The following is a 13,387-nucleotide window of genomic DNA, read 5'->3' as shown; positions in this document are numbered from 1 at the left end:
AGTCAAGTATATACAGTAATTCATTAGACAGCCATAAATTAGGCACATGCAACTGCCCCTCATTTAGCCCCCAATTCTGTAATATGGCAATAACTCTTGTCCTTCTCTACAAGCTTGTTGTAAGCATTACTGAAAATAATTTATACTATATGAAGTGCTCTGAAAACCATAAAGTATATGCATGCCAGGTATTGGTCAAGATCTCATTTTACTCCCTTTGTGTTTAAAATTTGAGACCATTACTTATAAACATTTGCCTGAAAGTAAGCCCTATGAAACTCAGTTGGGTTTATTTCTAAGTAGATATGAAAGACTGCATTGTCAATACAATTGAAGTTTAGGGGAGGGGGGAATCTGTTTTTAAGAAAATGTTATCCACTTCTACAGACACATGTAACTGCTATAAGATTCTTAATTGGTGTGATTTTTCTTATGTAAAAGGAGTACGTAGTTACATCTTCATTTTCTAAAGTTTAGCTGCACTGACCATGCATTTCAAAGACATAGCCATGTTAGTCTGGAAAATCAGTATGCAAAGGGGGTCTTGTGGCACCTTTGAAACTAACTGAAAGAGAAACGTTGATAGCATGAGCTTTTGTAGGCTTGAGTCTACTTCCTCAGATGCATGGGTACCTCTTAGTTTCTTTCCTTCTTCCCTGCTAGAAGTCTATTCTGCCACAAAATTAAAAAAAAATAGTTTCATCTCTTGTTTTCAAGACTTGATACTGGATACACTTACCTTGTGGCTTTGTGCTTGCATTAACTGGTCTAGCTGCTGCTGCCGCCATTTGTTCACGCCGAGGATCCTGATAACTCATTTTACTTATGAATTCAATTGCTGCTTCTATGCTGCGGCTGTTGGTTTGTCTTAGAGCTTGTATTACCATATCCTGTTTGGGGAAGGGGTGGGAAGTAAAAAAGGTTTCAAAACATTTAATAACTCACACCAAAAACTTAAAGAATCATCACACTCAGATCTTCGACAAGTGGAAAAAAGTAGGAAATCGTTTTCTTTAGATGTTCACAGAATTATTTATTTAAATCTTTTGTGTTGCTATAACCTATAATTCTCAGTACTATATGGTCAAGCCATTATGCCAATAACACTTAAGCCAAATCAGGGAGAAGGTCTGTATTAAAAATAATTCAATTTGCATAAATGAATATGCAAATATGTAGAAGTACAAAGAAAAATTCTGAAAAGCAAGAGGAACCAAAAATTAACTCTAGAAGCACTCAGCATGTTCACTACCTTTCAGGGGAAATGGAATGCAGATGGGAAGTAATAGTGCCACTCTATTCTGCTTTGGTCAGGCCTCACCTGGAATACTGTATCCAGTTTTGGGCACCACAATTCAAAAAGGATGTTGACAAATTGGAGTGTGTCCAGAGGAGGGCAACCAAAACGGTGAAGGGTCAAGAAACTGTGCCTTATGAGGAAAGACTTAGGGAGCTGGGTAGGTTTAGCCTGGAGATGAGACAATTAAGGGGTGATAAGTTTTTGAAGGGACGTCACATTTGTTTTCTGCTGCTCCAGAGACTAGAACATGGAAGAATGGATGCAAGCTACAGGAAAAGCAATTCCACCTCAACATTAGGAGGAACTTTCTGACAGTAAGAACTGTTTGACAGTGGAACACACTCCCTTGGAGTGTGATGGGGTCTTCTTCCTTGGATATCTTTAAACAGAGGCTGGATGGCCATCTGTCAGGGATGCTTTGATTGTGATTTCCTACATGGTAGGGGGGTTGGACTGGATGGCCCTTGTGGTCTATTCCAGCTCTACAATTCTATGATTCTATGAAATAGGGAAAATACCTTGGGATAGCATACTCTCGTAGTCTCAAAGGAAGGTGATGGCAAACACCCTGTGAACAAATCTTGCCAAGAAATCCCCATGATAAGTTCACCTTAGGGTCGCCATAAGTCAGAAATGACTTGAAAGCACAAAGCAACAATAAACTGCAAATAAACTGGGTGAAATCCAGTGCAGGGTGAGCTAGCAATCAAAATCATCTGGGTAAAGGTAATTAAACACAATCAGTCATCTTTGGAAAATCAGTGGGTCACACTCATAATAAACATTACAAACCTAAGCATTTGGGATTGAACTTATGTTTATTCTGGTTTAGCTATATTTATAATGTTCAACAGGATTTGTGAGCAACCTATTGAATTCCACACAAAAACATTAAATTTACACTGAGAACATTTGTAAGAAACTGCATGATCTTACCTGCAACACAGTTTTCCAAGTTCCCTTCCCTTAATATATTTCAAGGAAATTAATATATTTTATTCGAAGCGTCCCTCACTAACATTAAAACAAGAAGCCACCCAATCCCATTTTACCTCATCAAAACCAGCAGCTTGTAGATCTTGCATCATTTGTCGATTAACTTCTGATGTTCCTCTTGCTGAAGCACTTGTTTCATTTGCAAAGGGTTCTAGAGAATTTCTGATTTCTTCCAAAGCTTTATGGTAAGTAACAAATTTAGGAGGATTTCTACCTTGTCTGGGATCTTCAATAGCTATTTTACCCATATTTTGCTCAACCTTTGCAGCATCAGAGGGCTTAGGTAAATTTTTAAGGCTCTTTCGTATTTCTTCTAACATTTGCTGACTGCTGCCAGTATAATTACTGGCAGGAAATGTCTTAGGCCTCATTTGTCTATATCCTTCTGGCTTCTCACTTCTCTTCATGAAACCTATAGTTTTTAACAAAGATTCACTTTCAATGTATTCAAGAACAGCTGCTTCGTAACTTCGAAGTTCACTGTTGATGTTGGTTCCAGTGGTATAAACAGTCATTCAAGTGTAAGCCAGCCAACCTAAATAAAATAAAATATTCATTGTTACAAGATTAAAAATAATGGGTAGAATCCTCTTGCTAAGTCTAGATGATACATGCTGGGTATAGCAATGAATGTATTTTGGGGACCCGGAGTGTGCAACAGCAACCTAAGGGCTCATAGGTATACCTAGACATTGACTGGAAGCATAAGGTGCACTTAGACACATTTCAGCTGGCCCCATGCACTCAGGGAAGAAGGACCCTTATGCTGGGGTGGAGGGTGGTCTTTCTTCCTCTGATGTGTAAGGGCAGCTAAAAGGTGCACAGGCACACCTGTGCAGCCAATCAATGGCCATGGGGACAGCTGTGCCCGCAAGCTCCCAAGTAGCTATTCTGTGCTGGGGAGGAAATGGGGAACAGGGAGCAGCCTCTGCCCACCCCCACCCCCCCAGTGCTGGAAGAGACTTATGCTTCACTAATGTGTTTACTGAATCTAAGCCATTACATTTACTCTTTTTAAACTCTAACTGCATAGTTCTCTCCATGTTTAACTATAAATAAGTCTCTCTCTTTTCAATAGTAAGTGTACAAAATACTGTAGTCATAGTTCTCTTTATGAGTCTGTTTCCAAACTATTTGAAAGATCTTTGAGAGCAGACAAATGTGTACCTGACAAATTTAGTACAGTGGGCCCTTGTTATCCACTAAGTTTTTGCTCCTGGACCCCCTGTGAATACCAAAATCCATGGATGCTCAAGTCTCATTATATACAATGGCACAGCAAAATAGAGTCCCTTATATAAAATGGCAAAATCCAAGTTTGCTTTTTGGAATTTAAAAATATGTATGTTCAAGCTGTGGATGACTGCATCTGTGGATACAGAAACCTTAATATACACTTATTAATTTTTGTGAGGAATCCAGATCATTTAACACAAGGGCTCATTTCTACCTGGGCAGGTTGTACTCAGTTTTTTGAGAGTGTGAACTTGGCACTCAAGCAAAAGAGCTCTTAGGTGGACCTTTTTTAAAAAGCAGCAAGGGTAGTCCAGATTCAATGAGACTGCTCTTCTGTAATTTTTAATTGTTGTTGTTGTTATTATTATTATTATTATTATTATATTTATTTGTATCCCACTCTTTCCCCAGGACTGGGACTCAGAGCGGCTTTACAGCATTAAAAACAGTACAATTAAAAGCATTTTAAAAAGTACATTAAAAAGGAATTAAATTATTACGGTATTAAAATAAATAGTTATTAAAAGGATAAAACATATTTTAAAAGATAAAACTATATATAGAGAAAAAACTGTATCAAATTAGTTTTTAAATAGTACTGGCACATCTGACATCATTTTAGAAAACACAGGGTGTTTTTTCTGTCAGACTTGGTGGTGTAGTCGATAAACTATACAATCCTCCCTCCATCCTCGCAGCCTTCAGACTCGTGTCCGTCGCTTATGTGCAAGGAACGAACGGAGGGGGAATGAATGGGGCATACGCCTGCAGCATGTGCTTGCGGGCTTGAATATAAGCAAAACTCCATTTTCGTGGGGGGGGGGATCTGGAACGGATCCCTCATGAAAAAGGAGGGGAGACTGTACTTAATAGGGTCAGAAACCCTACAGGACAGAACCAGAGAAGAATCAACAGACTGCCAATTATTATCCCTTACGATTTCTAGTAAAAATAACATGCTCAAATGCCCATAACAGACCAGATGCCAAATCTGGCCCTGTGCCTTAAAGGGGGCAGAGTCTGGGCATAGCGTCCACGTGACGCACGCCCCATCTCCTGGGCAATGTGATGCTGTGTGCTGCACTGCACGGCACATGGCATCACGGTGCTCCTCTGGTCATGCAGACGTAGCGCCAAAAGAGCGCCATAAAGCCGCAGCACCATCGCTATCACGCCCTGGAAAGGTCAGATCTGGGCCGCAGCATGTGATTCCCATGGTCTTGATTTGGCTGTAAAAGGGGTGGCTGGAGGAGCCCCTCTCTCCCCATGTTTACTCAAAAATTATTATTGCAGGATGCAACAATATTACCTGCAGGGATATGTAGGGCCTGAACAGACAGGCCAAAATAAAGTTGCTTTGGATCACTTTGGAGGTATGCTGTTTAAATGACACACACATCTTAAGAGCCCAGAAGCTGTGCCAAAGCTGTGCTCCAGTCCTTAGGACTGGAGAATGGCTTTGGTACAGCTTCTGGCCTGTTAGGATGCATGCATCATTTAAACAGCATACCTTCAAAGTGACCCAAAGCAGCTTTATTTTGGCCTGTCTGTTCGGCGCCATAGCTACTAATCATCCAGTGTGATATATGCCATAATTTCCTACTACATTTTATATGATGGCAACAACATGTCAGTCTCTTAAGATACTTTGCATCTGACCCCAAAATTCATACTGAAAACAGCTAAACAAGAATTCATCAAAAGGTTCAGTTCTATCTCCTGTTGCTTTTTATCTCATTTTTATCTTATTAGATACAGTATGTTAATTGGCACATCTATTCAGGGTTGTTTGCCTTATCACCCAGACTTTGTTTATTAACATTTGTTTAAGTAATTTCCCCTTGTACTTGGTAATGTACTTGGGCAGCTCACAACAGTAGGGAATGTTTAGGCAATGTGTTTGGGAACTTCACAGCAGTTAGAAATAACATATTGGTTGGGAGCCTGAAAACCTTATCAAGATGTTTTAAAATGAATCCTGCTGGAGAGGTAGGCAATATTTCAGAAGACAGGGGGACATCAAGCACTGGGAACAAAAATACCAATGACGCATGGGAAACTGGCTACTGCTATGATAGTCTGCTAATAGGCAGGAAAAAATCAGATACGCATTTAAAAGAGATCAACCATGTTTCAGATATCTCTGTACCAGAGGTCCTCAACCAGGGATCCCTGGAACTCGAAGAGTCTGCAAGAAGCTGCTAACAGTTGCATGAAAGATCATGATTGGAAAAAAGAAGAATAAGGGTTTGAGCTGTAGATATACAGTTGGCCCTCTGTTTTCACGGGGGATTCATTTTGGACCTCCCAGCGAAAACGGGGACTCATGTCTATTCAAGCCTCATAGGCTTGAATGAGGTGTGTCCCCATGCACGTGGCGTGCACAGCATTGCAAATAGCTGAGGTCACCCCTCCATGTAAAATCAAGGGTGTGGATCTCAGATCCGCGACTTAGAAGGAGCGACTAATAATTTTTATGTATGGGTCCCTGAGACCTCAAAATTATTTCAAGGATTTCTCCATGGTTAAAATGGTTGATAAAGGCTGCTGTATGTGAATACATAGAACATAGGAAAGATACAAGATGAACCTGAACTCTTAACACAGCAAGAAAATTTTAATGTAATAGGTATTAGTGAAATCTGGTGGGATGAGGCACAACACTGCAATGTTGTAATATGAGGGAATATAACAGATTCAATCGGAGCAGACCAAAATATGAAAGATATTTCATTATATGAAAGATACATAAAGGATGTTTAACCTCTGAGGAGGTTCATGATATCCATGTGGAGGTCTCTTAATAGACCTCAAAGTCAGCCTGAAGGCTTGCATAGTTTCACATAACAGATTGCCAAACATTTAAAAATGAGGGAGTGATAACAACAGTTGTGAGATACTTCAACTACCCTGATATCTCTTAGAAGTCAAACTCTGCCAAGAAAGTAAGGATCAAATTACTCGTTTGCCTTGCTATTGATTTCATATTCCATAAAGTGAAAAAAGCAATAGGTGGAATGACCATCTTGGTCATGACCCTACCAAAAGGAAGATCTGGTGAAAGTAGTGGGAACCTTAGGCAGAAATAACACTCTCTTGGCCCCCTCTGGATTATAAGAAAGCCAATTTCAATAAACTGATATACTGGGTGACAGCCCATGGCTAGAGATATTGGATGGGAGGGTCTTTTTTAAAGGTGAGCTGTTGAAGCCACATTCTGAATCAAATGCAATAAGGGTGGCCATATAAGGAGGTTTTATATGTATGGAGATTTAAAGGAGGCATGTATAGGAAATGGAGGAAGAGTAAAAAAAACCCAAGGAAGAATAATAAACAACTACATAGTATTTGTAAGATCAGAAGAACTAAATTTCCGAATGACTTGAAAGAACAAAAATCTGTATTCAAAGGGATCTTGCTGCACCTCAGATGTATCTAAGGAAGGAGGTTCAAGTCTACAAAAGCTCAAGTTAGAGCCTGAACACACCGGCAGTAAGCGCCGGCTTGGGGGTAGTGTGGTTAGATGACACATGCCCTGACACCGCCCCCAAGCTGGTGTCATGCCGCCCACCCAACCAGACAGCAGGCAGCGTTGCAGTGCTCCAGCGGCACAGCATTCAGAAGCCACACACTGAAGGAGTGCCGAAGAGCTGCCACTGCGGGGGAAAGGGCAGCTTTTTTCCATCCCAAAAAGGAGCGACATTTTGCTCCTTTGCTGCAAAGGAGGCAACTTTGCAGTAACCATCACCAGAATCCCTGTTGAAGACAACATTGCCCAGGTGGAATCTGCCCTCCACCATCTCCCAGAGGAGGAAGCAGAAGAGATAAGAGGGGAAACAGCAAGGATTCTGCGCAAGGCAAAACCACCTCCCAGCAACATAACCAAAAAGGAAAGGAAAGCCATCAAGGACCTCAATTCGTATCCAGAAATCATCATACTCCCAACAGACAAAGGCAATGTCACAGTAATCATGGATACAGAACAATACAAACAAAAAATCAAGGAACTCCTGGATCCTACAACATACAAAAAGCTGAAACAAGACCCAACCAGCAAAATCACCAGAAAACCTAACACCCTGATCAAAAACTCCTCAATTTAGCCAACCACAAGACAAAGTTTGTGCAAATCTGAGGCTCTCCCACCAAGACTCTATGGACTTCCCAAGATCCACAAGGATTCCATTCCACTCCGACCCATAGTGAGTGCTATTGGATCCCCCACATATGACTTGGCCAAGTTTCTGGCTACACAGTTACAAACCCATACAGGGCAGAACCCTCACTACACCAAGGACTCAGCTCACTTCATAGGAAAAATCAAGAACCTTGAACTAAAACCTGGAGACATTTTAATTAGCTTTGATGTGGTCTCCCTGTTCACCAAAGTCCCCATAATGAACACCATGACACTCATCCAACAGATTTTTCCAGAAGACATCACAATCCTGTTCAAACATTGCCTCACCACAAGCTATTTCCAGTGGGACAATGGATTCTGTGAACAGAGAGATGGAGTAGCAATGGGAAGCCCTCTAAGCCCGGTGATTGCAAACTTTTACATGGAACACTTTGAAAAGCAAGTCCTGGAAACAGCACCGAAAAAGCCCACAACTTGGTTCCGATACATGGATGACACTTTCACCATCTGGAGCCATGGAGAAGAAGACCTGGCTGTATTCCTGAATCATCTGAACAACAGCCACCCCAACATCCAATTCACTATGGAAAAAGAAAAGGAAGAGCACTGCCATTTTTGGATGTCTTAGTCATCCGCAAACCGAACCTACGTTTGGGTCACACAGTATACAGAAAACCCACACATACAGACCGATACCTGCACAAGAACTCCAACCATCATCCAGGACAAAAAAGAAGCACAATCAAAACACTGGTAGACAGAGCAAAACGCATCTGCAAACCCCACTTCTTGGAAGATGAACTGAAGCATCTGGACCGGGCTCTACAGGCCAATGGTTATTCCAGCTCAGACATCAGAAGGGCTGCCAGGCCCAGGAAAACCCAGAGGAGTGAAGACAAGCAGCCACCCAAAGAGAAGGTAGTTTTACCATACATCAGAGGAGTCACAGACAGAATAGGCAAAGTGGTGAGGAAGCACAACCTTCAAATGGTTTACAAACCGATGAAGAAAATCCAGCAAATGCTTTGCTCAGCCAAGGACCAGAGAGACCCTCTCACAGCCACAGGAGTTTACTGCATACCATGCAGCTGCGGAGAAGTCTGCATAGGGACCACCAAACGCAGTGTGCAAACAAGAATCAAAGAACACGAGAGACACTGCAGACTGGGCCAGCCAGAAAAATCAGCAGTAGCAGAACATGCCACAAACCATCCTGGGCATAAAATACTGTTTGAAAACACTGAAGTTCTGGACCATGCCAACCACTACCATGTCAGGATGCACAGGGAAGCCATTGAGATCCACAAACATCTGGATAATTTCAACCGGAAAGAAGAAACCCTTAAAGTGAACAAAATTTGGCTACCAGTCCTGAAGAATAGCAAAATAAGGACTTAGCAAATGCAAATGGCAAACCATTCAGAGTCAGGGGCTTTCCCAGCAGATAATGATCACCAATTAGCAGGCATTAATCCTCTTTTGCATTAGCCTCCCAGCCTGAGGCTGGCCATCAGCACAGAGCAATACACATGCAAATCACTCCTGCATTCCCAGGCTCACACAGTATATATAATCCAACTTTTTCCAGGCAAAGCATTCTCTGAAGATGCCAGCCACAGATGCTGGTGAAATGTCAGGAAGAAAATTTTCTGGAACATGGCCACATAGCCCAAAAAACCCACAAAAAACTATGGATGCTGGCCATGAAAGCCTTTGACTTTACATTTTGCTGCTTCTTTTTGGGCTGGAAAAATGCCAGATCGGGGACGACAGTGTACAGTTTTAGGATTGTCTGTTTTGGCCTTTAGCCTCAAAGGTGCTACAAGATCCCTTTGCATACTGATTGTCTAGGCTAACATGGCTACACCTTTGAATTCTATTACAATGAGAACAAAAGTGTTTTACACATGAACAATTACAAGGAAGTTGTAAATCTGCCCTATGGAGAAGATAGAGAAATGCTAATAGATGTCAGAGAGATATCAGAACTTCTCAATACCTACTGCCTCTGTCTTCTCCCATAAACATTTTTCAGCTAGGTGAAAACAGAATAAATGATGTTATGAATGGGCTTTAGCCCAATAAATAAAGAGGCAATATTGAAACACCTAGCTATTTCAAATTAATTCAGGTTTCTAGGGCCAGATGAACTGTATTGGAGAAAAGATGACCAGGTTGTTCTCATATTCCAAAAAAGGAAGAAAGAAAGACAAGTAAAGAAAAGAAAAGAAAAGTAGGGTGAGGCAAGAAGATCTGACCAATTATAGACCAGTCAGCTTCAAATCAGTACCAAGAAAGGCTCTAAAACAGATCATAAAAAACAGGTGGTCTATGAGAACTTAGAACAGACAAACAAACAGAGTTTGTCAAAACAATTCATGCCAGACTAGACACGTGAAGGCCTGGGGCGGGGGAATGATATATATATATTGTTTAAAAATGGAGTATGGAATGTGTCCATTTAGTATGATACCTGCGATATTTAAGGTCAGGTATTCCTATAGTTGCTCCACCCACATTATTTCTAAAAATTATCAACTGTTTATTTCTAAAACCCCTCAACTGTCGATGTTCCTCCCCCCAATTTACACAATTTCTTCCTCTGAGTCTGATCTTGCTTTCTGTATGTGTTCTGCATATAAATTAAACAGACAGGGTGATAATATGCAGCCTAGTCTGATCCCTGACTACTGTATTCTGTTTCTTCGTATCATATCCTGATAGTGGCCTCTTGTCTGTTAGTATAAGTTATGCATCAGGGCAATTTGATGTTGTGGTACTCCCATTTCCTTTAGAATAAAGCATAATTTCTTCTAATTTATACAGTCAATGTTTTTGCTGTAATCTCTAAAGAACAGGCTGATTTTCTTTGGGAATTTTTTTTGGTGTGTCCCATTATCTAATGTATGTTTGTGATATGATCCCTAGTGCCTCTTCCAATTCTGATTTTCACAGAATTACTGGAACCTGTCTGTAATTTGCATGTGTCAGAAGAGCGAGCCATCAGAGAGTAAGTTGTCAAAAGCAGGAGAACCCTGTAACTTGTTGGCTGCTCTGAATTATGCATGCAGGGTATAATCCCCATCCTATTGAATGTGCAGATTTGACTGCCTAACATTTCACACTCAGTTATTCTCTCATTTTACAGAATTAACAGTTAGAATCTAAACTCTTCAGGACAGTATATTCATTTGTTTCTTAAACACAACGTATTTAAAAAGCAATTTAACAACCTGCCATCTTTCCTCAAAATACAATCCACAGGATGCCATCAGGCAATTTTGTAGATACATTGTATCCTAGCGCATACAGCATAAAGGCGAGGCGTAAATGTAGTATTTCCAGGAGAAGCCTGCCATCTCAGGAGATTTCCTGCTGACACCTGAGACCAATCTGCGTGTATTTTCTTCTGTTGTTTTCACCTAGACACTTGTTGTATTGATTTGTTTTATCTACTCGTGTTTTATATTGCGATGTATTATAATAGGTGGAGTTTTTCTATTTATTTTATTGTTGCTAGTTGCCAAGGACTTGTTCTCTTGGAATGGTAGGATATACTTTTAATTAATTAATAATGTGAAAAATGAGCAAGAAGCAAGTCAGGTGTCATCTGGTTCATTTCCCGGCTATCAGATTTGCTATATACTATACTCTTCTTGTTTCTTGAACCATCTATGATAGTTTAACTATTGCCTTTTGTTGTGCAGACCAAATGGCTGTAATAAAGTTATTATTATTATTATTGCCTTTTGAAAATATTATTTTTACATCGTCAGCCAGAAAAGGTGCTACTTGGTAAAACATTTTTCTATGCTGAAAGAGATAACACAGTAAATCACTTGTATTGACCAATTACTTTCAGAATTTCTCATCATCTGAAATGGCTACTTTAAAGCTGTTTCCAGTTGCACACAACTAGGGCTGCCATCACTGACAGTCTCAGTAGCAGCCTGACAAAGGGCCCATACAGACAGGCCAAAATAAAGCTGCTTTGGGTCACTTTGCAGGTATGCTGTTTAAATGACACACGCATCTTAAGAGGCCAGAAGCCGCGCCAAAGCTGTGCTCCAGTCCTTAGAGCTGGAGCACGGCTTTGGCATGGCTTCTGGCCATTTAGGACGCAATGCATCATTTAAAAAGCTTACCTGCAAAGTGACCCGAAGCAGCTTTATTTTGGCCTGTCTGTACAGGCTCAAAGTCTCTGCCTGATCAGACTGTAGCATAGCTCTACTGCCTCTTGCTATCCCTGACTATTCATATGCCCAGTCTGAGTAAAGGCAGAAGCAAGAGGAAAACAACGTAGTTTCCACTTATCTCACCCCGCTGCCACCATGCAAACTGGGCACAATTAAAGACTGTAAGTAAATGGGAAGTACTGAGAAAGGGAAGCATCCATTTGACTTCCAAAATCTATACCCAGCATTATACACAGCTGCTATATTTTATATACTAAGCAAAGTTAAAACAGTGCTACAGATCAAGGTTATCCATGTTTACACGTAGTAAAGCACTGAGTGAGATTAGCTCTGAGAAGATCTGCATAGGGCAGACCCTTTCCATTTGGCAGAATGAGACAGTTGCTGTAAGGTGTAGATTTTAGCTAGACTCAAAAGGGCAACTATTATAATGTTTGGCTTCATGTACCCAAATAACTTGGTTGAGGCAGGAGGCACCGCTTTATTCAGTGTAAGCCTCCTCTTTTAAAGCAGCAAGCTTACTTCAAAGTGAACATACATAACACTAGACTGTGAATTCAGACAGAAACAGTCCCAATAGCTCATAAGAGCCAATGCAGAATGGCAACCTTTGGGGCAAAGGATCCCACACAGTGGACTTCTGTCACGGTCAACATCATGTCTTTAAAACAATCTGTATTTTATTTAGGTCCACCAGAGTCACAAAAGGGAGAGGCCCAAACCCCAATATGCTGGACTGAAGCCTTTCCTATGGGCCCAAGAGACAGGCCAAAAGAGAGCTGTTTAAATGACACAACTTCTGGCCTCATCGAAAGAGCCTACTTCCAAAGTGACCTGAAGCAGCAGCTTTATTTGGGGCTAAGCATACTTTCCTCCTCTGAAGTAACACATCCATGTCTTGCCCCTGTCTTCTTCCTTCGGGGACCAAGGCATCTATTATGCAAAGCCATGTATGCCTACTCCTTGGCGGGGTTTTACTCACTTCCTGAGGAGGAGGAGGACGACGCCGCTCAGCCCCAAAAGACGACAGAAGCGCGGCGGCGCTCTTCCTTTTCTGCCCGCGGTCCAACTCTGTTAAGGGCGAATGAATCCAAACACGCCACGAAGCAGCAGCAGCAGCAGCAGCAGAAGCAGAAGCATGATGCAGCCGAAGGGAGGCTGGCAGAAGGACCGGGGCTGGACTCGGGTCTTCAGCACAAAGTACCTTCCGCCTCTGGGCTGCGTCAGACGGAGCTTCCCTTCAGAACAACCCACCCCCAGGAGCAGGTCAATACCGTCTTCGTTGCGCACTTGGAGGGTCTCCGTCGAGACGCCCTTCCTTCCCTTCCTTCGGGGCCTTCCGTCGAGGGAGAGGTCTGTGCCGGCGGCGGCGGCGGCGGCGGCTACGAGGCTTCGGGCCCCAACGCGATGGCAGCCGCTTCTCCTCCTCCTCCTCGTCTTGGGGTTCAGTTCCGGGCCGCCATTTCCTCGGTGGGCCTCTCGCGGGCCCAGGCTCCCGGATATGAAACCCTCTTGCTT

The 13,387-nt window shown here is 41.9% G+C and overlaps 1 protein-coding gene across 3 annotated transcripts in view; it reads right to left on the bottom strand.

Annotated features, from left to right (window-relative positions):
- The window catches only part of LATS1 (large tumor suppressor kinase 1), a 30,822-nt gene extending 17,833 nt beyond the window's left edge, over positions 1-12,989 (bottom strand). For all 3 annotated transcript variants that reach the window (XR_006104921.1, XM_042477857.1, XM_042477866.1), the window contains exons 1-3: positions 12,852-12,989; positions 2,353-2,831; positions 740-890 (exon numbers count right to left, since the gene is read on the bottom strand). Coding sequence is in view for 2 of the 3 variants with exons in the window: in XM_042477857.1 (XP_042333791.1) it covers positions 740-890; positions 2,353-2,811 (610 nt within the window). In the remaining variant the exon portion in view is untranslated. The remainder of the gene's footprint in view (positions 1-739; positions 891-2,352; positions 2,832-12,851) is intronic.
- Positions 12,990-13,387: the final 398 nt, after the last annotated feature.

The sequence above is a fragment of the Sceloporus undulatus genome, chromosome 1 (assembly GCF_019175285.1).
Source record: "Sceloporus undulatus isolate JIND9_A2432 ecotype Alabama chromosome 1, SceUnd_v1.1, whole genome shotgun sequence".
Taxonomy (NCBI): Eukaryota; Metazoa; Chordata; class Lepidosauria; order Squamata; family Phrynosomatidae; genus Sceloporus; species Sceloporus undulatus.
This window is presented reverse-complemented; position numbering and strand designations above follow the sequence as displayed.